We start from the raw sequence: 25712 nt of genomic DNA on the forward strand, positions 1-25712 counted from the left end.
CCTAGATTTTCTTCTAGGGTTTTTATAGTTTTGGGTTTTACATTTAAGTCTTTAACTACCTCGAGTTAATTTTTGAATATGGTGTAAGAAAGGGGTCCAGTTTCAATTTTCTGCATATGGCTAGCCAGTTCTCCCAGCATCATTTTTTAAATAGGGAATCTTTTTCCCCATTGTTTGTTTTTGTCAGGTTTGTCAGAGATCAGATGGTTGTAGGTATGTGGTCTTATTTCTGAGTTCTCCATTCTGTTCCATTGGTCTATGTGTCTGTTCTTGTACCAGTACCATGCTTTTTTGATTACTATAGCCTTGTAGCATAGTTTGAAGTTGGACAGTGTGATGCTTCCAGCTTTGTTCTTTTTGCTTAGGATCGTCTTAGCTATTGTGTCTCTTTTTTGGTTCTATATGAGTTTTAAAATTTTTTTCTAATTCTGTGAAGAATGTCAATGGTAGTTTAATGGGAATAGCATTGAATCTGTAAATTACTTTGGGCAGTATGGCCGTTTTCATGATATTGATTCTTCCTATCCATGAGCATGGAATGTTTTTCCATTTGTTTGTGTTCTCTCTGATTGCTTTGAGCAGTGGTTTGTTGTTCTCTTGAAGAGGTCCTTCACTTCTTTGTTAGCTGTATTCCTAGGTATTTTATTCTTTTTGTAGCAATTGTGAATGAGAGTTCATTAATGATTTGGCTCTCTGCTTGCCTGCTGTTGGTGTATAGGAATGCTAGCAATTTTTGCACATTGATTTTGTCTCCTGAGATTTTGCTGAAGCTGATTATCCTAGCTTAAGAAGCATTTGGGCTGGACAATGGGGTTTTCTAGATCTAGGATCATGTCAACTGCAAACAAAGATAATTTGACTTTGTCTCTTCCTATTTGAATACCTTTATTTCTTTATCTTGCCTGACTGCTCAGGCCAAAACTTCCAATACTATGTTGAATAGGAGTGGTGAGAGAGCATATCCTTGTCTTGTGCCAGTTTTCAGGGGGAATGCTTCCAGCTTTTGCCCATTCAGTATGATATTGGCTGTGGGTTTGCCATATACATCTCTTACTATTTTGAGGTATGTTCCTTCAATACCTAGTTGGAGTTTTTAACAAAAGGGATGCTGAATTTTATCAAATGCCTTCTCCGCATCTATTGAGATAATCTTGCAGTTTTTGTCTTTAGTTCTGTTTATGTGATAAATCACATTTATTGATTTGTATATGTTGAACCAACCTTGCATCCTGGAGATGAAAGCCAACTTGTGGTGGATAAGCTTTTTGATGTGCAAACTGGAGTTTGCCACTGTTTTATTGAGAATTTTTGCATCGACGTTCATCAAGGATATTGGCCTCGAGTTGGTTTTTTTTTTTTTTTTGAGGCAGAGTCTCGCTTTGTCGCCCAGGCTGGAGTGCAGTGGCAGGATTTCAGCTCACTGCAACCTCTGCCTCCTGGGTTCAAGCAATTCTCCTGCCCCAGCCTCCCAAGTAGCTGGGATTACAGGCACCTGCCACACGCCTGGCTAATTTTTTTGAATTTTTTAGTAGAGACAGGGTTTCACTGTGTTGGGCGGGCTGGTCTTGAACTCCTGACTTCAGGTGATCCACCTGCCTCGGGCTCCCAATGTGCTGGGATTACAGGCGTGAGCCATCATGCACAGCCTCTTTTTTTTTGGTATCTCTGCCAGGTTTTGGTTATCAGATGATGCTGGCCTCATAGAATTAGTTAGGGAGGAGTCTCTCCTTTTCAATTGTTTGGAATAATTTCAGCAGACATTGTACCAGCTCTTCTTTATACTCTGGTAGAATTCAGCTGTGAATCCATCTGGTCCTGGGCTCTTTTTGGTTGGTAGGTTTTTTATTACTGCCTCAATTTCAGAACTTGTTATTGGTCTATTCAGGGATTCAATTTCTTCCTGGTTCAGTCTTGGGAGGGTATATGTGTCCAGAAATTTATCCATTTCTTCTACGTTTTCCAGTTTATTTACATAGAGGCGTTCATAGTATTCTCTGATGGTTGTTTGTATTTCTATGGGGTCAGCGGTAATATCCCCCTTATCATTTTTGATTGTGTTTATTTGATTCTTCTCTCTTTTCTTATTTGTTAGTCTAGTTAGATGTCTATTTTATTAATTTTTTCAAAAAACAGCTCCTGGATTCGTTGATTTTTTTAAGGATTTTTTGTGTCTCTATCTGTTTCAGTTCAGCTCTGATCTTGGTTATTTCTTGTCTTCTGCTAGCTTTGGGGTTTATTTGCTCTTGGTTCTCTAAGTTCTTTTAGTTAAGATGTTAGGTTGTTAACTTGAGATCTGTCTAGCTGTTTGATGTGGGCATTCAGTGCTATAAATTTCCCTCTTAACACTATTTTAGCTGTGTCCCAGAGATTCTGGTACATTCTCTCTTTTTCTCATTAGTTTCAAAGAACTTCTTGATTTCTGCCTTAATTTCATTATTTACCCAAGAGTCATTCTGGGAAGGCTGTTCAATTTCCATGTAGTTGTGTGGTTTTGACTGAATTTCCTAATCTTGAATTCTAATTTAATTGCATTGTGGTCTGAGAGACTGTTTGTTGTGATATCAGTTCTTTTGCATTTACTGAGGAGTGTTTTACTTCTGATTATGTGATCAATTTTAGAGTAAGTGACATGTGGCGATGAGAAAAATGTACATTCTGTTGTTTTGGGGTGGGAAGTTCTGTAGATATCTATCAGGTCTACTTGATCCAGAGCTGAATTCCGGTCCTGAATATCTTTGTTAATTTTCTGAAAGACAAAACTTTTATACTAAGAAGTTCTATACCTGGACAAAAGCATTGCCATTCATTGAGCACTGACCATATGACATGCTTTATATGAAATATTGATGATCCCTACAGCACTCTTCAGGGTGAATATCATTATCCCCTACTATTATATTATTTCTCTAAGGCCTAGAAGTGGGATTTGAATCCAGGGCTGTGTAACTCCTGCCTGTTTATCTTTCTAATCCTCCACACTGCTCCTCTGGACTCAGCCATGCCGACTTCAGTTGAGTTTCACAAGAGGCTTTCACATAGTTTTTAAAATAAGGTTTGAAATTCGAAACAGACTTTCAAAAAATACACATATTTCAATTACTGTTTATAAGATCATCTCATCTTCTTGAGCCTTGCTCAAATTGTTTTTCCTTGCTGATCCTAAAAAAAAATTTAAAAGAATAAAGAAAAGCTGGCAAACAGATTTGCTGGCCAAGATTGAGATTTATAGGCTAATAGTCTATTAAGTAGGAAAAAAGATACAACATCTCTTTTAGAAATGCCAACATCTACATTTCTTTCAGCTCCCTACTGTTGGGCATCATAGTGTATGCCAGATGTACTGGTGACTGTAGAAGTAGACCAAAGAGTCCAATACTCATTCCAGCAACAGGATCTTGAGGAGTCTTCATTTCAGAGAAAACAGTATCTTTCCCCAATCGCTTTGGCATTTTCCTAGCAGGAGAAACCAAGAAGAAAATACAAGATTGATAGTCCTTAGACCTAGAGCATCAATGAAGAGCAAAGTCAAAAGTGGTAAATTAAATTAAATTATGACTAAAGTGAATTGGGTCTAGTGTAACCAGTGTGAAATACTATTGGATGCTGTACTTTCAGTAGGGTGTTTTATTCAGAGCAAAAGACATTAATTGTTGAGACAGACAATGAAAGTATAAGAACTATAGAAATAACTAGGGGGAAATGTAGCAAAGATAAAGAGAACAAGAGACCAATACTGTTTTTGAAGGGTCAGCTTTTTAAAACCTGTATTCTGGCTTCCTTTGTAATTAGTCCTCTTTATTTAGACCAAGGCAATCTGAGTCACTCTAGACTCCAGCAGGCTTGTTGTAGCTCCTAACATTACATTTTAAGTTACAGAGTATAAAGAATTAAGAATTCTAAAACATAAAGTTTATTTTGACCCTAAACTGAAGTTTATTTTAATTAAAACTAATGTAAGATGTAGTTTGAGTTATATAGAAATTAGTAATAGTATGTCTTCTAGCCTCTAATAATTTTTCTTAAATAGACTTACGGAAGTAGTAAGTTTCCACTCTCTCTAGAAGGAACCCGATTTCTTTCAAAGAAGAAATGCTACATCACCCTAAGTTACTTTTATTGTTTCTTAATGCATATATGAAGTCTACCATTGTAATAATATTACTGGTTTTAAAAATCAACCCAATTATTCTCCCACTGCCTCCCTCTAACACACTAGTTGTTTGAAGCCATCTTTGTTAGATTTTGCATGAATTGGGATTTTACTTTAACTATAAAATTGATTTTCTTTGAATTCTAACATGCTAATAAAAATCTTTTCATTAGCTTTCCTTTGCAATGTCAATATCTATTCTATTCATGTGGTTCCCTCTAGTGGTTAATATAACATGAAAATTCTTTTCTTTCTTCTCAAAAAATACAGGTTTGCTTGTTTTCCTTAACAAATGTTATACAACTAGGCTCTTTTTCAGGAATACGAACACATTGCCCCTTCCACCCCACTGTTTATTCTTACTTTGTTGCATTAGAAGCAGTGGTACATGGGAAGCATCGAAATTAAGGTTTATAACTGTGGAGACATCAGAAGATGTCTTATTTTTAATATACATTATATGTGAGAAAAATATTCATTGAAATCTTAAGATTTGAGTTCATTTAAGAGCATTTATTGACCAATCTCTCTACTTTGGACATCATGCTGGATGCTGTAGAACCTACAGAGATAACTACGATATAGGTCCCCAACTGTGACGCATTTCCTTGATCTTTCAGCTAAAAATATGCATAAAAAACTGGTTCCACAGGATTTTGCATAGTGGAGTAAAATGTATTTGCAAGGATTCCTCTGGTGAAATAGAGTATTTCTTGATTCTGAAATACAAAGCTGAAATAAAAGTTCTCCCTTACCTATATAATAATTTACCATTAGGGTTCAAGTAGGGCCCCCAGGAAAACTGAAACTCAGCTAAAAAGGGACGCTTAATTTATACAAAAGATAAGAAAAGTGTATCCCTCCAGTGATGTGATTAACATTATAAATCAACTTGGTTTTTGTTGTTGTTAGTTTCTTGCTTTAACCATACATTTTTTCTTTAATATACAACAGTTACAGGACTCAAATTCAAAAGATGTTACATTCTACTTAATGAAAGTTATAAATGTAACTTGAGAAAATCTGCCTTTAGAATCATCTGTAATATTCAGTGCTGTGCAAGGGGCTTAACATCCTAGTACAATGAGCAAGTACTATATGAACAGTTAAGTGAGAAAGCTCTCACTTAGTTTATGACACTATAGGAACAAGTATTTAGGAGCTATCTTCAGTGGCATCCCCTACCACTCTTTTCCACAGTCGCTCAGACAATACACACTCTACCTTCACATTGTTTTCCTTTGGGAAACTGTTGACAGCTCATTTTTGACTTTGGCTAACCAAGGTCCCCTAAGGAAGGGAAGAAAAGAGCCTTGCTTTTTACTCAAGTATAAGCAACACTGGGAGATCCCAACAATTTGGGACTGTATTGGAATTAAGTGAACACTTTTCTGAAGCCAGCTAGTATCTCTGAATCCTCTTAGACATTTATGTCTCAATGAAAAGGTCTCGGGTATGGCTGAAGTTCCTAAGCCCTACTCTGGCAGAGCTCTAGAAAAATAAGCATCTTAGAAGCAATAAACGGGAATGAGGAGTCCGCTGAGGCTACACTATTTCCCCACCACAGACACAGCACTAAACAGGGATGGGGGAAGTAACTGTCTGCTCTTTAAGGGATCCTCATGTAAATAATCGGTCCTGCTTTGAATTGCTTATTTAAATGTAATGCATTTCTGAAGTGCTGTTGAAATACAAACATATATATGACCAGATAGAAGGAAAAAATGGAACATAATTATTTAAATATAACAAACTAGAGAGAAATGCAATATAAGAAATATAAATTCTTGTTCCCTTCCCAAAGATTCTAAACACAATGTGAAAAACTTCTTTTTATGTGAGTGCCATCAATTGTATGGCATTAATTGGATTAGGGGAAAAATAATTTTCCTTTAAAAAAAAAAGGGCCCCCAAATAAAATTGTTTAGATAATAATATAAGGAGGAAAGTGTTGAATATTATTCATCTAAAAATTGGTATTTCTGATTAACTGAATACCTACTAATAGAAGAACTGTTTCTTCTTTAAGGCATCGTCATGTATAGCCATCCTTATCCAGGAGTGCAAGACCAAGAACAAGCCACGTAAGCAGATATCTGTAGCATGACTACCTTCTCCTTGACATAGCTGAGCCTCTGTATAAAGTGCTGTAATTGGAAATCACAGTTGTATCTGAATGAATGTCAGTCTAGAAGGGCTGGTAATATGTCACTGACTGGGATAAAAGGAAGTTTTTGCAAGGGTGTAGAGTGGGCTTGCCAAGTAGAGCTTGTCGACTGCAGACTCACGGCGTTTGCTGCTTTTATAAGTCAAGTGATAAGTGCTACATCACTTCAACTTCCCTGTATAGCAATTAAGTATGGTTCCTATGCTCAAGAATGATACATCCCTTGCATAGACTCTGTAACCGTTGGAGACCGAGGTTTTTCTATCAAATATCCCTAGTCAATTCAGATGCACTAGAACTACATTTATTCTAGGGTCACGGTAGAGTCACGTTGGAAATATTATCTGGCTGCCTTGCAGGATGCCTCATTTGTGTCACAGCCAACTCTTGTACTGTTTTGTTGATGGTTTTAGTTATGAATCTTTCTGAAAGGAAAAGAGTTCCAAAAACTTATGTGTGTTTTCCTCTCCCTATTGCTCACTCTAGAATCAGCAGTTTAATCGATATTTTAGTGGCACTGTCTATCTTGATGGGCTACTCTGTCACCACCGCCAGCTTTGTCACCTATGTTGTAAGGGAACATCAAACCAAAGCCAAACAGTTGCAGCACATTTCAGGCATTGGTGTGACATGCTACTGGGTAACAAACTTCATTTATGACATGGTGAGTAACTTATGTCCTTCATTGCAGGAAATAAAAAATCAATTTGGATAGAAGACATCAGTTTTCTATTCAAGAGTTATTTACTCTAGTTTGTTCAAATTGTTATCACAAAGACAGGAAATAAAGAAAATGACTTGAGTTGGGCTTATCTTCATCCAGTGGTTGGAGGAAAGATAACCTACCTGCCCTCATCTCTGTGGACTATATCAGATTCCCTAGGGCACTTAAAATGAGAATTTCTGGGCCCCACTCCAGATCTGTTAAATCCATATCTTAGGAGGGGAGGGTGGAGAATATGCATTTTTAAAAAGATCCCCCAGGTGATTTTAAGCACGCTGAAGTCTTACAGTCAGTACTGTGGAGACATAGAAGCTTAGCAGCAAAATATCCTTACCTAATTGTGCCAAACAATCAAGCTTATAAAAATTTAATCAACTAATAGTGAAAAATGCGAAGTAGTATCCCCTGCTAATGACACATTAGAGAAGATTAGTAGGAAAAAGAAGGGATGTATTTCATTGATAGCTCTCTCATTTGCATAAAATGGTCCCAAGTTCAGATGGTTGTTCTTGACTCCAGACATACCAATGTTGGCCAAAAGCCCAGGATGGGTATGCATTTGCCTGGTGATTATGGTGAAATTGTCTGCGTTGCTGTCAAGATCATTGGCTTAAAGGTTGGAGAGTAATAAACTGCATATCCATTTTGTGAATTTATCCAGTGAGGTCTAAAATGTTGTTTGTTGTAGGAGTCAAATCTAAAAGAATAGTAATGACTTCCCAGGACTTAACAGGAGCTTTAATGTTAAGAAAATTTCAAGTACATACTTCTGTGAAGGTCTACTTAGTACTTTAGAATTCCGTTGTCTTATATCTGGAGCTCATTCCAATTTAGGAGATTCCTCCCCGCCCTGCAAATTAAATTACCACCACCTTCATTGTGTCCGTCTTCCTGCAAACTCCTCAGCATTTAATATTTCTACTTGCCAACAAAATGCTAAGTTCTTTGTTTGTATACCTGTGATTACAAGGATATGTGGGACCCAATGCCCTGCTGCTTCGCACAGAGTGGTTCACACTGATAACCAAGCTTTAGAAATCAACCATCTGAGAGAGTTCCAGCATTCAAAACGAAATCAATACTTTGAGGACTGAATGTAATACCAAGATACATGGCTGTCTTATCTTTCTCACTGAACCTCTGTCACTGAACCATTCCAAGTCTCAAAGCCTAGAGGCAGGAACACCAGGGACTCCTTGTATATCTGTTAAAGATGGAGATTGGCTTAACCTCATATTGCAGGAGACAAATTCTGAAGTGAAATCAATGTAAAATAAGTTGAATGTTATAAGCAATGGGAACATAAATAAGAATTCATTTCTTCAAATTTTTCTAGGTCAACTTGTTGCAGTTTAAACTAGATGGGTTATTTTTTTTTGAAAGATGCTTGTCACATATTAAACATTGTTTTAAATATTTCCATAGGTTTTCTACTTGGTGCCTGTAGCATTTTCAATTGGTATCATTGCGATTTTCAAATTACCTGCATTCTACAGTGAAAACAACCTAGGCGCTGTATCTCTCCTACTTCTCCTGTTTGGGTAAGCTGCTGATTAAGCAATGAAAGAAGAATTAATAGAATTAAATGCCCCTAGACACAAATAGGACTAAATCTCATTAGCTAAATTACAATTGTCTTGGGGTTTCATTTGACATGAGTGATGACTAACAATACATTGCACTTGCTAGTCCATAGACTGTAAAGTATAATACTTTTGAAAATTAATGTTATTAATAGTAATACCTAAAATTAATAAGTATTTATTGGGTGCCAAGTGTCATGCTTTCTAATTTACATACGTGATCTCATTTACATAAAAATGAAAGCTTTAGAATGATGAGAAAATGTGTATACATGTATAAATTTATGTACTGACTAATTATATGAGTATACATAGCATTATTAAGTGCATATACATTCATGTATACTTATTTATATTTATCTTTTTATAGATGTATAAGGACACACACATAATATGGTTTCTATATTAAGCTAATACAGGTAATACAGGCTGAGATAATCAATGCTTAGCATAACAAATCTTTCTGCCCTGAATACATGGTAGTAACCCTTAATTAGCAATTGTAGCTAATGCAGGAACTCTGTCTCTAGATCTATTTAATTGCCCCCCAAATTGCTCAAGGTTTTGCTCAAAACAGGCTAGCCAGCTTCTAAGCATGCTCTTTCTGCTCAGCTAGACTTGAACAGTGTCATTACTTTTCCTCAACTTTAAATTATAAGATTTATACTGATTAAACTCATATTTCTGAGCAACCTAAAAGGCTTGCCTAGGTGGGATAATACCATATTCAGGAGGGATTAATTTGTAGTTTTAATTATGTAGAACTACCCAAGGTTTCTTAAAAGAGGCTTTTTACTGTCTTTAAAAAAACACTCTTTGGATTTTTTTTGTCAAAAAGGAATGAAAGAGAGATCTAGTTAGAAGGCTTGACAACTCATCCCTAATGGTTATTTTTACTTTGGAAGCCCATCTAACTTGTTATTTTTTGTAAAATAGAATAATTAAGGCATTTCTTTTTTGAGACAGGATCTCACTTCTGTCACCCAGGCTGGAGTGCAGTGGCATGATCACAGCTCACCACAGCTTGATCCTCCGACCTCAGCCTCCCAAATAACCAGGGCTACAGGTGCATGCCACCACACCTGGCTGATTTTCGTATTTTTCTGTAGAGACAGGGTTTTGCCAAGTGCTCAGGCTGGTCTCAAACTCCTGGGCTCAAGTGATCCACCTGCCTCAGCCTCCTAAAGTGTTAGGATTACAGGTGTGAGCCACCATCTCTGGCCAAGGCATAATTTTAATTCTTTGTGTTTTTAACCTGCAGGTATGCAACATTTTCCTGGATGTACTTGCTGGCTGGGCTCTTCCATGAAACAGGAATGGCCTTCATCACTTATGTCTGTGTCAACTTGTTTTTTGGCATTAATTCCATTGTTTCCCTGTCAGTGGTATACTTTCTTTCCAAGGAAAAGCCTAATGATCCGGTAAGATCCCTTATTTCAGTGAATTTATCAAAAGCTTCAACATGTTCCAGGTGGAAAGATTTTATTTATTCTGCATAAAAAAGAATATCATTTGATTCTATTAAATTTGGAAGAGGAGAAACTACAGCTTTTAAAATTCTTTTTGGGCCTCATCTAAGTTAATGCCTATCATTTTATGTATTGAGTGTCAAAACTATTGACACCTGATAGGGCTTGAATGAGGTGACGGAGGTGAAATCAGATGTATTGTGCGGCACTACATAAATCACGCAACCATTGGTCAGCTAAACATCTTACTCATTAACAAATTCTTATGGTATGGTGGTGACAAGGACAATGACTTATTATATGACTATGAGCTTCGAATCATTTGAACATTCATAGAGAAGAAACCTAATTCAGCCCCTTTCAATCATGTATTGGAGACTACTTCATTGTAAGCATCACTTTCCATTCAGAGCTGACAATTAGGATTAGTGAGAAGAGAAGCACTAACAGTGCCAGGCAACTGAACAGAAAAGAATAGAGAGGAAATGAAGTGAACTGAGGACTAGACAAGCATACTCTGGGAGAAGGAAGAAAATTCATGAAGTGGAAGTAGTTGGCCCACGTGTGAATAATGTGAAAATGAGCTATTTGCCCCTCTTGGAGACATGTTGGCTCTTCTTCTACTTCATTTCAGCATTTTAGTCCCTCTCCAAGTAGGGATTACCTTGGGTTCCAAAACTTTACTGTACCAAGTACCTCCCTCCCTCAGGCACATAATGATACCGTGTATCAGACCCCAACACACTGGCTAGCCCTACATTCCTGGGATTAAAGGCAGGTCTAGAAATAATTTTGCCTCCAGGATTAGGTCCAACATTATAGGTGGCCTCATATAATGATTTTCTGCCTGTATTTCAGTGATAAACATCCACCATTTAGTATACTAAATATTTGTATGCAAATTCAGCCTACATGGGAAATAATTGCCAATCCAGATAAGCTTTTTAGGTTTCATTATTTGTCTACATCTAGTTTTAAATTTTTGTCAGCTTTTTGGAAACTTAACACTGAGTTTTATTTTTATTTCTCTTATTTCAGACTTTAGAACTTATTTCTGAAACCCTCAAGCGCATTTTCCTGATTTTCCCACAATTCTGTTTTGGCTACGGTTTGATTGAACTTTCTCAACAACAGTCGGTCCTAGACTTCTTAAAAGCATATGGAGTGGAATACCCAAATGAAACCTTTGAGATGAATAAACTAGGTGCAATGTTTGTGGCTTTGGTTTCTCAGGGCACCATGTTTTTTTTCTTGCGACTCTTAATCAATGAATCCCTGATAAAGAAACTCAGGTAAATATAATGAAACCATAACGTTTGACATCTAAAACAGAACTCAATTCAAGCTATTGAGAAAGAAGTCAATAGTCTAAGCTTTTCCATTGGTAATATGGAAATGTTTGGCTCAAAAACTTTTAAAAAATTCTTGCATAATTCACTATTTTATTCTAGTAAATAGTTATCAAATCTTAACATGTGACTGCAACTATTGCTGTTGAGTGAGGCAATAAAATTAAATAAGCACAGTTGTTAACCTTAAATAGATCAAGGTACAGTGGTGAAGTGAAAATATGTACATGAACAAAAGATGTAGCCTTTGAGTTGAGTTTGTGAAAATGGAAAACACTTTCAAGGCAGAAATGGGGAAAGAGGATTGAGTGTGGAGCATGTTGGCAATGAGTCTGGGAAAAGAAGACTAAGAAAAAGTGAAGACAGCATCATAAATGAGGAGAAATACACATGCCATTGACCCAGCAATTCCATTTCTGGAATGTTTACATATATGCTCACAGATATACAGACTTATGTATGTTTAAAGTTATTCATCATGGTAACTAACTATTTCTAATAGCAAAAGAATAGAAACAGCATAAACGTCCTTCATTTAGGGACTAGTTAAATTATATCCATAGATTCACTAATAGAACATTCAGCAGCCATTAGAAAGAATGATATAGTTCTCTATGTAACATTTGGAAGTGTCTTTAATATTTACTAATTTAAAAATGCAAGGTTCAGAACTATGTGTAAAGTATATTGCCATTCAAGTTAAAAAGAAAAGAAATATTTATGCAGACATATCCATAGACTATCTCTAATTGTGAGTGCCTCTGCTGATGAGAGATATATATGGTTGAAGATGACCAGTTTTTACTATATATTCTTCGGTACCATTTAAATTTTAATGACATGTACATGTATCATCTATTGAAAAATAAAATTTTAAGTAAATAATGAGAAGAAATAAAAGAGCAGAGAGAGAGAAATATATTAGAGCATATTTAAGAAAGAAGTATTACAACTTAATTAGAACAGAATAAATGTAATGAAAAAGTAGGAGTTACAGTTTAACATGTGGTTGGGAGATTATGGAATCTCTTAAATGCTTGGTAAAGAGATATGGTTTGGGCTTTATTCAACAAACAAATGAACATTCATTGAGAGTTTTTGAACAGAGAGAAACAGGATCAAGTTGTGCTTGACGAAGTGTAATTGTGTAGATGGAGTGCAGATTGGAATGGAAGAGTCAGAGACCCTGGAGCAGTTTTAGCTCCTGGAGAAATCTAGGTGAGATGAATAAAAGCCTATAGGACTAGGCAGAAAATAATCCATGATAGGGTGCTATAAGGCACGGTGGCTCACGCCTGTAATCCCAGCACTTTGCGAGGCCAAGACGGGCAGATCACCTGAGGTCAGGAGTTCGAGACCAGCCTGGCCAACATGGTGAAACCCCATCTCTACTTAAAATACAAAAACTAGCTGGACATGATGGCGCGCACCTGTAATCCCAGCTACTCGGGAGGCTGAGGCACGAGAATCGCTTGAACCCAGGAGGCAGAGGTTGCAGTGAGCTGAGATGGCGCCACTGCACTCCAGCCTGGGCGACAGAGCGAGACTCCGTCTCAAAAAAAATAAATAAATAAAAAATAAACAACAACAAAAAAGGCATTTCCAGTATTTGGAGACTGACTACATGATTTTGGAATAAGGAAGACTAGAAGAAACATTGCAGTTGGGGTCTTTGGGGATCTCATCAGAAGAAACAGGGACACTGGGAAGAAAGCCTGGATTGATTTCTTTAAATTTTGTTGTTGTTGTTGTTATGTGTTAGCCAAGATATCAAGGTGGGTTTGGGACTTAATGAGTTTGGAGGGCTGATAACCTTAAAATATTGGCTAAATCCTAGGTGAATCATTAGTAAAACAAGCACATAATAACAATAGTATTCATATTATTGATTATAAAAGTAGATATATCTGCTGTACAATATTGTGCCTATAGTTAACAATACTGTATTGTGCACTTAAAATTTTGTTAAAATGGTAGCTCTTATGCTGTTTCTAAAATTAGAAAAAAAAAGTAGAGAGGTTTTTTAAATTTAATTGAAAAAATAATTTTTTTTGAGACGGAGTCTTGCTCTGTTGCCCAGGCTGGAGTGCAGTAGCATGATCTTGGCTCACTGCAACCTCTGCCTCCCAGGTTCAAGCAATTCTCCTGCCTCAGCCTTCTGAGTAGCTGGGACTACAGGCGTGTGCCACCATGCCTGGATAATTTTTGTATTTGTAGTAGAGACAGGGTTTTGTCAGGTTGGCCAGGCTGGTCTTGAACTTCTGACCTCAAGTGATCCGTCGGCCTCTCAAAGTGCTGGGATTATAGGTGTGAGCCACTGCACCCGGCTGAAAGGATTTTTTTAAAAAGGTGATCATTGGTCTTAGGTTTGTAGATGATGAGTTTTCCTAATGATTCTGGAGTTCCTTAGTTGCTCTGTTAGGAACTAACCTTCAAACACATACTTTTCTTATTACTGAAATTAGAATTATAAATCTTAACAGTGGATCTGTAAACATTTAAGGCATGGAGAACAAAAGCTGTTTCACAAATATCATAGTGAATACAGTGAGGAGGGTCTATACTGATTTCTTAAGTTATCTGAGTAGCATAATTCATTACAAATGCAAAAGAAGTCTAATGATGACTAGTACACTGTTAGTGACATGAAAACCCATCAAAACATGTCAAAATTGAATGCTGTCATTTCAAAATCATTGACGTAAAATCACTGGGTCCATTTTTAGGCTTTTCTTCAGAAAATTTAATTCTTCACATGTAAGGGAGACAATAGATGAGGATGAAGATGTGCGGGCTGAGAGATTAAGAGTTGAGAGTGGTGCGGCTGAATTTGACTTGGTCCAACTTTATCGTCTCACAAAGACCTACCAACTTATCCACAAAAAGATTATAGCTGTAAACAACATCAGCATTGGGATACCTGCTGGAGAGGTAAGAAACTGTGTTTTGTTTCTAACTGTCCTTTTCATTGGGATACTATGTGACAAATTAAAATCTTAATTATTGGCCAGGTACAGTGGCTCACGCCTGTAATCTTAGCACTTTGGGAGGCCAAGGTGGGCAGATCACTTGAGGTCAGGAGTTTGAGACCAGCCTGGCCAACATGGTGAAACCACGTCTCTACTAAAAATACAAAAATTAGCTAGGCGTGGTGGTGCACGTCTGTAGTCTCAGCTGCTCGGGAGGCTGAGGTACGAGAATCGTCTGAACCTGCGTGGTGGAGGCTGCAGTGAGCCAAGATCGTATCACTGCACTCCAGCCTGGGTAACAGAGTGATTCTGCCTAAAAAAAAAAAAAAAAAAAAAAGAAAAAAAATCTTAATTATTTTCCCACAATTTTTTTTTCTAGAAATATAAATGTTAATCTGAATATTTCCATGGGAAAAAATACACACATGCATATATATACATACATATATATATACACACACATATATATACACACACACATACACATATACACATACATATATATATATGTATATGTATACACATATAGAGTCATCCGTCCGTATCCATGGGAGATTGGTTCCAGGACCCCCAAGGATATCAAAATCCACAGAAATCCACAGATGCTCAAGTCCGTGATATAAAATAATTTAGTACTGCATATAATCTGTGCACATCCCACTGTATATTTAAATCATCTCTAGATTACTTATAATACCCAATGCAATGTAAATGTTATGTAAATAGTTGTTATCATTTATTGTTTAGGGAATAAGAACACAGGAAGTCTGTACATGTTCGGTACAGATGCTTTTTTCCCCCTGAATATATTTCAATCAAACCTTTGGATCTAAAGGTTAGAAACTCAGGAATAAGGAGGGCTGACTGTATATATAATTTACACATGTCCAGGTATTAGGTTGGTACAAAAGTTAATATTATTTACCCTATGAGTCTTCCCGCTTGGCGGAGAGAATTCAACAAGTCCTACCACACAGCAAGTCCTGAGCCCCTTCCTAAACTACTGTCCACTTACTCTGGGGTAGATTTTGGTCAGGAAGCCTGTTCAGGGTGCTGTCTTCACCCTTTCATTTCCAATTCTCCCAAAAAATAGCATAAAGACATCAGTTTTTGGAAGTGAGGTCCTAGGACTGCATCTATTTATTTATATTCTTGCCATTTTCACAGAAGCAATATTAAGGCAGCATTGAAAAGAGAAAGCAAATATGGCTGTGCCACTTAGTTTTCCAAGCAGAGCTGCAAACTACACGCATCAAATTTATTTGACAGTACGAAGAAACTATTGCCGCAATAGCTTATTCAGTAAAGTTGTGATTTTGTGTGAATAATGTGAAATGTATAAATATAATTACTTTGTTGGGTTAGCAGATCTTATTTGTGGGGTATTTTATCATGTCACATAGAGTGATGATATAATATAACATGTAAAATAGGTCCTCTGTGTGTGTGTGTGTGTGTGTGTATGTGTGTGTGTGTGTGTGTGTGTGTGTGTATATATATATATATATTCAGATGGTTAAAGGAAAAAGAATACATAGTATCCATTTGTTTTAAAAGAGAAAGTTTTATCAGGAGCATTACACTATCCATGAATAATTCCAGTGATTTATTTTTCTCGGTAATTTATTTCACCCAGGGAGAAGAGGGAGAGATACAAAAGCAATGTCTCATTGGTTTGGATTAAGGCTTATATCTTCTTTTTCTCCCTCAAATCAGTGTTTTGGGCTTCTTGGAGTGAATGGAGCAGGAAAGACCACTATATTCAAGATGCTGACAGGAGACATCATTCCTTCAAGTGGAAACATTCTAATCAGAAATAAGACCGGGTATGAAAAACTAATGCTTCAATTTAGCGAGTACAACATACTTAAATGAGAAAAATACTTGAAATGAACATTTAATGTTATTTTGTGGGTATATTATTCAATCCTTAGGGGAGAACAAAGTTATTAGGGTGGGTGGAAATGTTTAAATGTGAATCTGATAGTGGGATTATTTTATCCCTTTTTATCAAAGTCACTGACCACCATGACCAAAATAGAGCTACCTTCCCAGCATTTGGGAACCAGGAGGGATAAATCTTTTGAAATTCATCTGTGTTTTTGATTCTGTCAATTCAGATCTCTGGGTCACGTTGATTCTCACAGCTCATTAGTTGGCTACTGTCCTCAGGAAGATGCCTTAGATGACCTGGTAACTGTGGAAGAACATTTGTATTTCTATGCCAGGGTACATGGAATTCCAGAAAAGGATATTAAAGAAGTGAGTACAAGTGTGAAAAACTACTTAATTTGAAACCATTATTGTTTCTACTTCCATCCCCCACCCCACTGCACCCCACTATCCCCCCTGCCCCACCATTTCCCCACAAAACCACCTGGAAAACATTGTCATTCTCTTTCTGGCAGTGGCAATGGCAGTGAGTCCCTCTTAGTTTGGTCATGTGTATTATATATGCACCTATGAAATTAGCTTTAGAAACTCCTTGGCTCGTTTGTTCGGTTACCCTTTGAAGAACTGTCAAATAGAAGATCACACTTGCGTTAGGCTCTGGGCTGAGCATTGGCTGGTGATGCCTGTACATCTTTTAGTGTTTGGATTAGCACTGACACATAGAGTTAATGGCAAAATGCCCAAGTAAAATAGATTAGTTTCCACTTTGGTTTTTAATCTGTGGCTTTAGATCTCACTGCAACTATTTGCCATTTTAATGAGATGGCTAACCCTTAGGGCGGTTTCTTCCACTTTTGAAATCCTGAGGACCTGTTGTTTAACTAGGATTTCATTATTTGCCAGGACTATTTAACTACAGAAATAACTACAAGAACCCATGATTCCTAATGTGCTAATGTTTTGATACTGGGTCAGTTTTAAAAAGATTGAAAGCCTTTGTGACAACTCACCCCTCAGTAAGAAGAGAGAAGAAGCAGTGATAACAGTCATTGAGAACCCTGCCTTGTGAATTCTATTTTAGTTCTATCAAGCCTTACTAGAGAATCTTGTGGTAATGCAGCAAAGAGTTCAATCTGCAATTGTACACACACGCACACATTTAGTGGGGGAGGGAATCCCATCTGAAAATGAGCCTCCAAAGAATCTCTTTAAATAAGCTATTAATCCTTAAGTGATTCTTTGAAAATAAAAATAAAATCTATGTTGAATTTAAGTGTTTTCATTTTTTTCCAGATATATGCTCCATGATAAAATTTTCTTTTCATGAGCATCTTTTTTTTTTTCATTTAGTGCATTAAGGGTTTTGGCACAGGAAGGTCAACCTAACTCCTCTTTTATTGCCCACAGACTGTTCATAAACTCCTTAGGAGACTTCACCTGATGCCCTTCAAGGACAGAGCTACCTCTATGTGCAGTTATGGCACAAAAAGAAAATTATCCACTGCACTAGCCTTGATAGGGAAACCTTCCATTCTACTGCTGGTAAGAGAATCATTATTTAAAAAGGCCACTCCATAATTAGAACAGCATATCTGATTGTATGTGTTAACATTTCATCATCATGATTGAAGTCAACATTTATTGAGGTCTCACTATGTGCTAGCTATTGTGCAAAGCACTTTATGTATACTATCTCAATAAAGGATTTTCTATCAGCAAATAATTTGTTACCACAACAATATGCCCTCAAAAATGTTTTATCTGAAAGCAATGGCTTAGTGCGTTTCCGAGGAAACACTGGCATGGAAATGGGAAGTGAAACAAATTCAGGGTACTCAAATAAGTAAGTTATGGAATATGGTACAATTTGATTCCCACCTATTGAATAAATCATCTCTCTTTTTCTGTTAGGAACTGAGTAGGTAAACTCACATTTTCCAGCTTCTACTATGGAGGACACATTTTAGGACAATGTGTTGTGCTAAAATTTTATTTCCTTGTTACTTTAAAATATGAGTTATCTAGCTTAGGATGTGATGGATCCATCCTATGTCATCTGAATGTGGGGGTTATAGGGTGGAGAAGAAATGCATTCCACATTTACATTTTTCTTAAGAGGTGGAAAATTTAATTGATTACCTGGAAATATACATTACACATAGTAGTAATGTTAATATTCTGCACCCCAAGTCTAACTTTGTAAAAGGGTGTTTATTTCAGAAAAATATACTTGCCCTTATTTTGGAAAATCCCCTTCATTCAAGGACCTCCAAACTCCGAAAGAGCCTTAACTATAAGGAATCATAATGCAGTTATAAGTCACCACATTATTCCAGGGATCAAGTCATACAGTGGATCAAATCATTTCAACTGCCAGATAGAATGATGCACAGCCCATCTTTCTATAATACCAGAAGCTTATAATGCATCTCTGCCAATCGATGCTTATAATGGAATTCTATTGTGTAAATGTTCCTTAAATTGAACAAAACAATCTTTAGGCACCTCTGTGAAATAACAAATGTAAAGTACTTTAAAATGTTAAACGTTTTATGTAAACATTATGTATTAATGAACCAAAATGCAATATTGACATGAAAGATACCAAGTTTTCTTCTATATGCATTTACTAAATATGCTATCTTCTTCAAAAACAGGAGCAGTGACAATGTATCCTTTGTTTCCCCAAATTAATACCAATTTATTTTTTTTAAATTATTTAACTACGATTTTAATTGACACATAATAATTATACATATTTATGGAGTACAGTGTGATGTTTTGATTCCTGTATACAATATGTAATGATCAACTCAGAGTAATTAGCTTATCTATCACCTCAAATATGTATCATCTCCTTGTGTTGGGAACATTCAAAATCCTTTCTTCTATTTGAAAATATACAATAAATTATTGTTAACTAACTATAGTCACCCTACAGTGCTATAGACCCCTAGAACTTATGCTTCTTGTCTAGCTGTAATTTTGTATTCATTAACCAATCTCTCTGTCCTCCTCTCCCCGCTATGCCTCCAGCCTCTAGTAACCATTATTCTACTCTCTACTTCTATGAGCTCAACTATATTAGCTTCCACATAACCCATTCCTTTCTTTAGATTTTACACCATTCTGTAAAAACAAGCCTCTAGTTATGTACATATTTTTTGTTACAAGTATATTTTTTAAATTTTTACCTAATCTTGACCTATAGTTTGTTTAACCATCTGTCAAAATCTGTTATTGTATGTTTAGATTATCTACTGCTACATTTTCTAATTTCATGTCTGAATGATTTTTCATAACATCATTTACTTTGAAAAATAACGTACATCTTTCTACTTGGCAATTTCTACAAATCTTGTTTTTATTTCCCAAGGAGTGTTAAATTTCAATTAATAACAGAAAACTAAAAATATACTTCAAACAAATTAACTGAAATATCAAATTATGTTCTTTCTGCTTCACAGAGCATATTATCACTCATAGCCACAATTCTGCTATCAGGAACAGGGTGGTAATCTTGTTGATGTGGCTTATATATGTGGCAAGATAGAATTAAATATAAGAATTTGCCAGTAATTGAAGTGGAATTTTTTTCCAAAGAAACATAAGAGACGGATGTAAAGTAACAGGGTGTCAACTTCACTTAGACACTTTTTAAAACAGATTGACAATTTTAAATGATTAATTTTGAGCTTTTTGACAGCAGCAGAAAGAAGCCTATTAAGTATAAAACAAGTTAGTCACAGGACCTCGAAAAGTGTTTCTGTTCTAGGGAAGTGAAATGCAGTAACTCATGAAAAGAACTTCATCAAAAATTAATTAATTTGATAAATTTTTGTTGTAACTTTCTATTAAGGATGAGCCGAGCTCTGGGATGGATCCGAAGTCGAAGCGGCACCTCTGGAAGATCATTTCGGAAGAAGTACAGAACAAATGTTCCGTCATCCTCACATCTCACAGGTAAACTGAGTGGAATCTTTAAAGCGAATCCACACAATCTTAGGATGACAGATGGTCCTGTATAACATAAATAAACATATACACATACATATATATGTGTGTGTGTATATATATATACACACATACAAAATTATATACACACACATATATGTATATGTATAGATGACGAGTGCCCACAGTTCAATCAAACTATTTTATGTTTATAGTAGTAGGAGCAAGTCAGGCAGGTTTTATGGTGAGAATATAGTTCCTGTGGTGGGACAGAGTCTAAGGTCTAAGCAGTCTTTTTAACATTGAATTTCTCATGACTTATGGCCCTCTTAACTCGTCTGTGGCTCCCTATTGCCTGTCAAATAAAGTTCAGAATCTTTAGGCTCAACATGCAAGGCTCTCCATTCTATGGCCTCATCTAAATGCTCAGTCTTTTTCCCCTGCAACACCCTCTCCTATCAGTCAATCTGAACGACTCCTTCCTGGTTCTGCATTCTTCCCATCTCCATACCCTTTCCCATCTCTAAGCCCCTTCTTTGGCTGTGCTTTCTATTTGAAATGGTTTTTTTTTTTTTTTTTTTTTTTTTTTTTTAGACAGAGTCTTATTCTGTCACCCAGGCTGGAGTGCAGTGGCACAACATCTGCTTACTGCAACCTCCACCTTCTGGGTTCAAGCAATTCTCCTGCCTCAGCCTCCCACATAGCTGGGACTACTGGTGCCCATCACCATGCCCGGCTAATATTTGTATTTTTAGTAAAGGGAGTGTTTCAGCATGTTGGCTAGGCTGGTCTCAGACTCCTGACCTCAAATGATCCACCCACCTTGGCCTACCAAAGTGCTGGGATTACAGGCATGAGCCACCACGCCTGGCCTGAAATGGTCTTTTCACAAAATCTCTCCAAGTTCTAATCTTACCAGTCCTTCCGGAATCAGCTCATATGCCTCTCCACCACGAAGGAGACACTTCCAATCAGCTAAGAGACATTAAATCATTTTATCCATGCCTCTCTTATGAGGATGGCCTTGTCTTATAATTTGTATTAAGTTTATGTTTGCATTATAATTGTCATACAGTAGAAAAAGTATTAGATTTGCTTGTTATCAAGAGACTTGTTTAGTTTGCCCCAGCACAATGGAGCCAATCGTTTAATTTCCATTGGCTTTTGTAAGAGGTGGACAGGGTAATACCTAAAATCACCTCCAATTATCATAGACCATGAAATTAGAGACTGTATAATGAAGTACAGGCTAACTAGTTATAAATCCAAAAGTAGGAAAGCCAACAGAATATGGGGTACGTGGCATAATGGAAAAAGCTTAGTGTTATTTTGAAAACACTTCTGAGGAAGTGTAGGTCTTGAATCAAAGATTGAAAGAAATATTAGGTTTGATGGGGGGGTATTCCAGGTGAGAGAGAGATGGCCTCGGGTTTTAGAATAAACAGTAATAAACCCTATCTGAAGACATTTAATTTATATTTTACAATATTGGTTTTTGTTCTCCTTTAAAAGAACTAAAAACTAAAAGAGAATCAAGAAAGTAGGCCAGGCATGGTGGCTGATGCCTGTAATCCCAGCACTTTGTGGGGGGCCAAGGCAGGAGGATCACTTGAGCCCAGGAGTTCAAGACCTGGGCAACATGGGAAGACCCACATCTCTACAAAAAAAAAAAAAAATTAAAATTAAAATATTAGCCAGATGTGGTGGTGCACATCTGTCGTCCCAGCTACTCAGGAGGCTGAGACAGGAGGATTACTGGAGCAAAGGAGGTCAAGGCTACAGTAAGCCATGTTAAAGCCACTGCACTCTAGCCTGGGCAACAGAGTGACACCCTATCTCAAAAAAAAGAAAAAAGAAAAAAAACTAAAACAGTATTTCCAAGTGCCATAATGAAACAATTATGCTTATGCTCATGAACTTCAACCCAAGTTTTCTGTATCCTGAATGCTAATATGATCCTGCTTTGTCTTTTAGCATGGAAGAATGTGAAGCTCTCTGTACCAGGTTGGCCATTATGGTGAATGGAAAGTTCCAATGTATTGGATCTTTGCAGCACATAAAGAGCAGGTGAAGAACAAATGCATTGTTTAACAGATAGTGTTGGGTCATCAATCTAATGGTGCTCACTCAGATTCAAGGATTATCTCAGCAGCCTAAGTAGTAAAACTAGAATGGACAAGCTAATCTTTGGAAGCTAGTCATTGACTCACCTTAAATTTAAATTATTTTATTGGGGATTTGATGAATTTTTACTTAAATATTTTAGTTAACCCATAAATTTAACTCATAAATGTATTTTAGTTAGCACATAAATTTAGAAGGCCAAAGCTGAAAAAATGAATAATAAACAATTCACAACCAAATTACTCTCAGGTGGAAGTTCTAGAGTTTACCCAATAATAAATTAGACCTTGACAAGTAAATGAAGGCATAGATTGTATCTAGCATGTTCATTTGCCATTCGCACAGTCTTTCAGTAAGCTACCTAACATTCGTACCACATTCAAAACCTTTTAATCAAGAATACATTGGAGAAATGTGCATAAATATCATACTACTATCATCAAATTTAATAGTTTGTATACACCAGAGTGTATATGCATTTATACATATCCATGTTAATCTCCAAACTTCGGAATATTTTGTACTTTTCTCTATAACAAGTTGACTTTCTTGCAAGAAAGTATTAACCAAGATAAGGAAAAAAGGATGAAAGAGGCATTATGTTGCTCTTAGAGAGTCTGTTGTGACTTCTTTACAAACTCTATTCTTGGTGCAAACAGTTAGCTAGCACATTGATTTAATATTTATTTTTAAAACCCCAATAACATTAATTTTTATTGATGACACCAAATCTCCAATGACCTGCTTATCAAGACCTTGCTTGCTTTAAATTAGAATGCATTTAACTTTACAAGTGTATTGTAAAGACCATCGACACTATGAAGAAACTGCATCAACTAACGCAAAATAACCAGCTAGCATCATAATGACGGGATCAGATTCACACATAACAATATTAACCTTAAATGTAAATGGGCTAAATGCCCCAATTAAAAGACACAGACTGGCAAATTGGATAAAAAGTCAAGACCCATCAGTGTGCTGTATTCAGGAGACCCATCTCATGTGCAGAGACACACGTAGGCTCAAACTAAAGGGATGGAGGAATAGTTACCAAGCAAATGAAAAGCAAAAAAAAAAAAAGCAGGGGTTGCAATCCTAGTCTCTGATAAAACAGACTTTAAACCAACAAAGATCAAAAGAGACAGAGAAGGGCATTACCTAATGGTAAAGGGATCAATGCAACAAGAAGAGCTAACTATCCTAAATATATATGCACTCAATACAGGAGCACCGAGATTCATAAAGCAAGTTCTTAGAGACCTACAAAGAGACTTAAACTCCCACACAATCACAGTGGAAGAATTTAACACCCCACTGTCAATATTAGACAGATCAACAAGACAGGAAATTAACACAGATATTCAGGACTTGAATTCAGCTCTGGACCAAGTGGACCTAATAGACATCTATAGAACTCTCCACATGAAATCAACAGAGTATACATTCTTCTCAGCACCACATCACTATTCTAAAATTGACCACATAATTGGAAGTAAAACACTCCTCAACAAATGCAAAAGAACAGAAATCATAACAAACAGCCTCTCAGACCACAGTGCAATCAAATTTAAGAAACTCACTCAAAACCGCACAACTACATGGAAACTGAAGAACCTGCTCCTGAATGACTACTGGGTAAATAATGAAATTAAGGCAAAAATAAATATGTTCTTTGAAACCAATGAGAACACAGACACAACATACCAGAATCCCTGGGACACAGCTAAAGCAGTGTTTAGAGGGAAATTTATAGCACTAAAATGTCCACAGGAGAAAATGGGAAAAAATCAACACCCTAACATCTCAATTAAAATAACTAGAGATGCAAGAGCAAACAGTTCAAAAGCTACCAGAATACAAGAAATAACTAAGATCAGAGCAGAACTGAAGGAAATAGAGACTTGAGAAACCCTTCACAAAATCAATGAATCCAGGAGCTGGTTTTTTGAAAAGATTACCAAAGTAGACCACTAGCCAGACTAATAAAGTAGAAAAGAGAGAAGAATCAAACAGACACAATAAAAAATGATGAAGGGGAGATTACCACTGATCCCACAGAAATATAAACTACCATCAGAGAATACTATAAACACTTCTACACAAATAAACTAGAAATTCTAGAAGAGATGGATAAATTCCTGAACACATACACCCTCCCAATCCTAAACCGGGAAGAAGTCAAATCCCTCAATAGACCAATAACAAGTTCTGATATTGAGGCAGTAATTAACAGCCTGCCAACCAAAAAAAGCCCAGGACCAGATGGATTCACAGCCGAATTCTACCAGAGGTACAAAGAGGAGCTGGTACCATTCCTTCTGAAACTATTCCAATCAACAGAAAAAGAGGGACTCCTCCCTAAATCATTTTACAAGTCCAGCATCATCCTGATACCAAACCCTGGCAGAGACACAACAAAAAAAGAAAATTTCAGGCCAGTATTCCCTGATTAACATCAATGCGAAAATCCTCAATAAAATACTGGCAAACCGAATCCAGCAGCATATCAAAAAAGCTTATACACCAGGATCAAGTCGGCTTCATCTCTGGGATGCAAGGCTTGTTCAACATATGCAAATCAATAAATGCAATCCATCACATAAACAGAACCAATGACAAAAACCACATGATTATCTCAATAGATGCAGAATAGGCCTTCAATAAAATTCAACACCCCTTCATGCTAAAAACTCTCAATAAACCAGGTATTGATGGACTGTATCTCAAAATAATGAGAGCTATTTATGACAAACCCACAGCCAATATCATACCGAATGGACAAAATCTGGAAGTATTCCCTTTGAAAACCAGCACAAGACAAGGATGTCCTCTCTCACCAATCCTATTCAACATAGTATTGGAAGTTCTGGCCAGAGCCATCAGGCAAGAGAAAGAAATAAAGGGTATTCAAATAGGAAGAGAGGAAGTCAAAATTGTCTCTGTTTGTAGGTGACATGATTGTATATTTAGAAAAAACCCCATCTTCTCAGCCCAAAATCCCCTTAAGCTGATAAGCAACTTCAGCGAAGTCTCAGGATACAAAATCAATGTGCAAGAATCACAAGCATTACTATACACCAATAATAGACAAACAGAACCAAATCATGAGTAAACTCCCATTCACAATTGCTTCAAAGAGAATAAAATACCTAGGAATCCAACTTACAAGGGATATGAAGGACCTCTTCAAGGAGAACTACAAACCACTGCTCAAGGAAATAAGAGAGGACACAAATGGAAAAACATTCCATGCTCCTGGATAGGAAGAATCAATATCATGAAAATGGCCATACTGTCCGAAGTAATTTATAGATTCAGTGCTATCCC

At 36.6% G+C, this 25712-nt stretch overlaps 1 protein-coding gene and 1 long non-coding RNA gene across 4 annotated transcripts in view; one reads left to right on the forward strand and one right to left on the reverse strand.

Annotated features, from left to right (window-relative positions):
• The window catches only part of ABCA12 (ATP binding cassette subfamily A member 12), a 208734-nt gene that overhangs the window by 174960 nt on the left and 8062 nt on the right, over window positions 1-25712 (forward strand). Inside the window, exons 40-50 of the mRNA XM_032754625.1 lie at window positions 6180-6234; window positions 6804-6981; window positions 8467-8582; window positions 9886-10045; window positions 11132-11385; window positions 14169-14373; window positions 16128-16237; window positions 16532-16673; window positions 17712-17846; window positions 20164-20267; window positions 22233-22325. Of these exons, the coding sequence (XP_032610516.1) occupies window positions 6180-6234; window positions 6804-6981; window positions 8467-8582; window positions 9886-10045; window positions 11132-11385; window positions 14169-14373; window positions 16128-16237; window positions 16532-16673; window positions 17712-17846; window positions 20164-20267; window positions 22233-22325 (1552 nt within the window). The remainder of the gene's footprint in view (window positions 1-6179; window positions 6235-6803; window positions 6982-8466; window positions 8583-9885; window positions 10046-11131; window positions 11386-14168; window positions 14374-16127; window positions 16238-16531; window positions 16674-17711; window positions 17847-20163; window positions 20268-22232; window positions 22326-25712) is intronic.
• The window catches only part of LOC116810344 (uncharacterized), a 142202-nt gene continuing 121225 nt past the window's right edge, over window positions 4736-25712 (reverse strand). For 2 of the 3 annotated variants that reach the window (XR_009213532.1, XR_009213530.1), the window contains 2 exons: window positions 6153-6297; window positions 4736-4869 (listed from right to left, as the gene is read on the reverse strand). This is a non-coding gene — a long non-coding RNA (uncharacterized LOC116810344). Of the gene's footprint in view, window positions 4870-6148; window positions 6298-25712 lie in introns of all 3 variants that reach the window. The other variant, XR_009213533.1, reaches the window with a different exon arrangement.

Source organism: Hylobates moloch, unplaced genomic scaffold, assembly GCF_009828535.3.
Source record: "Hylobates moloch isolate HMO894 unplaced genomic scaffold, HMol_V3 SCAFFOLD_1, whole genome shotgun sequence".
Classification (NCBI taxonomy): domain Eukaryota; kingdom Metazoa; phylum Chordata; class Mammalia; order Primates; family Hylobatidae; genus Hylobates; species Hylobates moloch.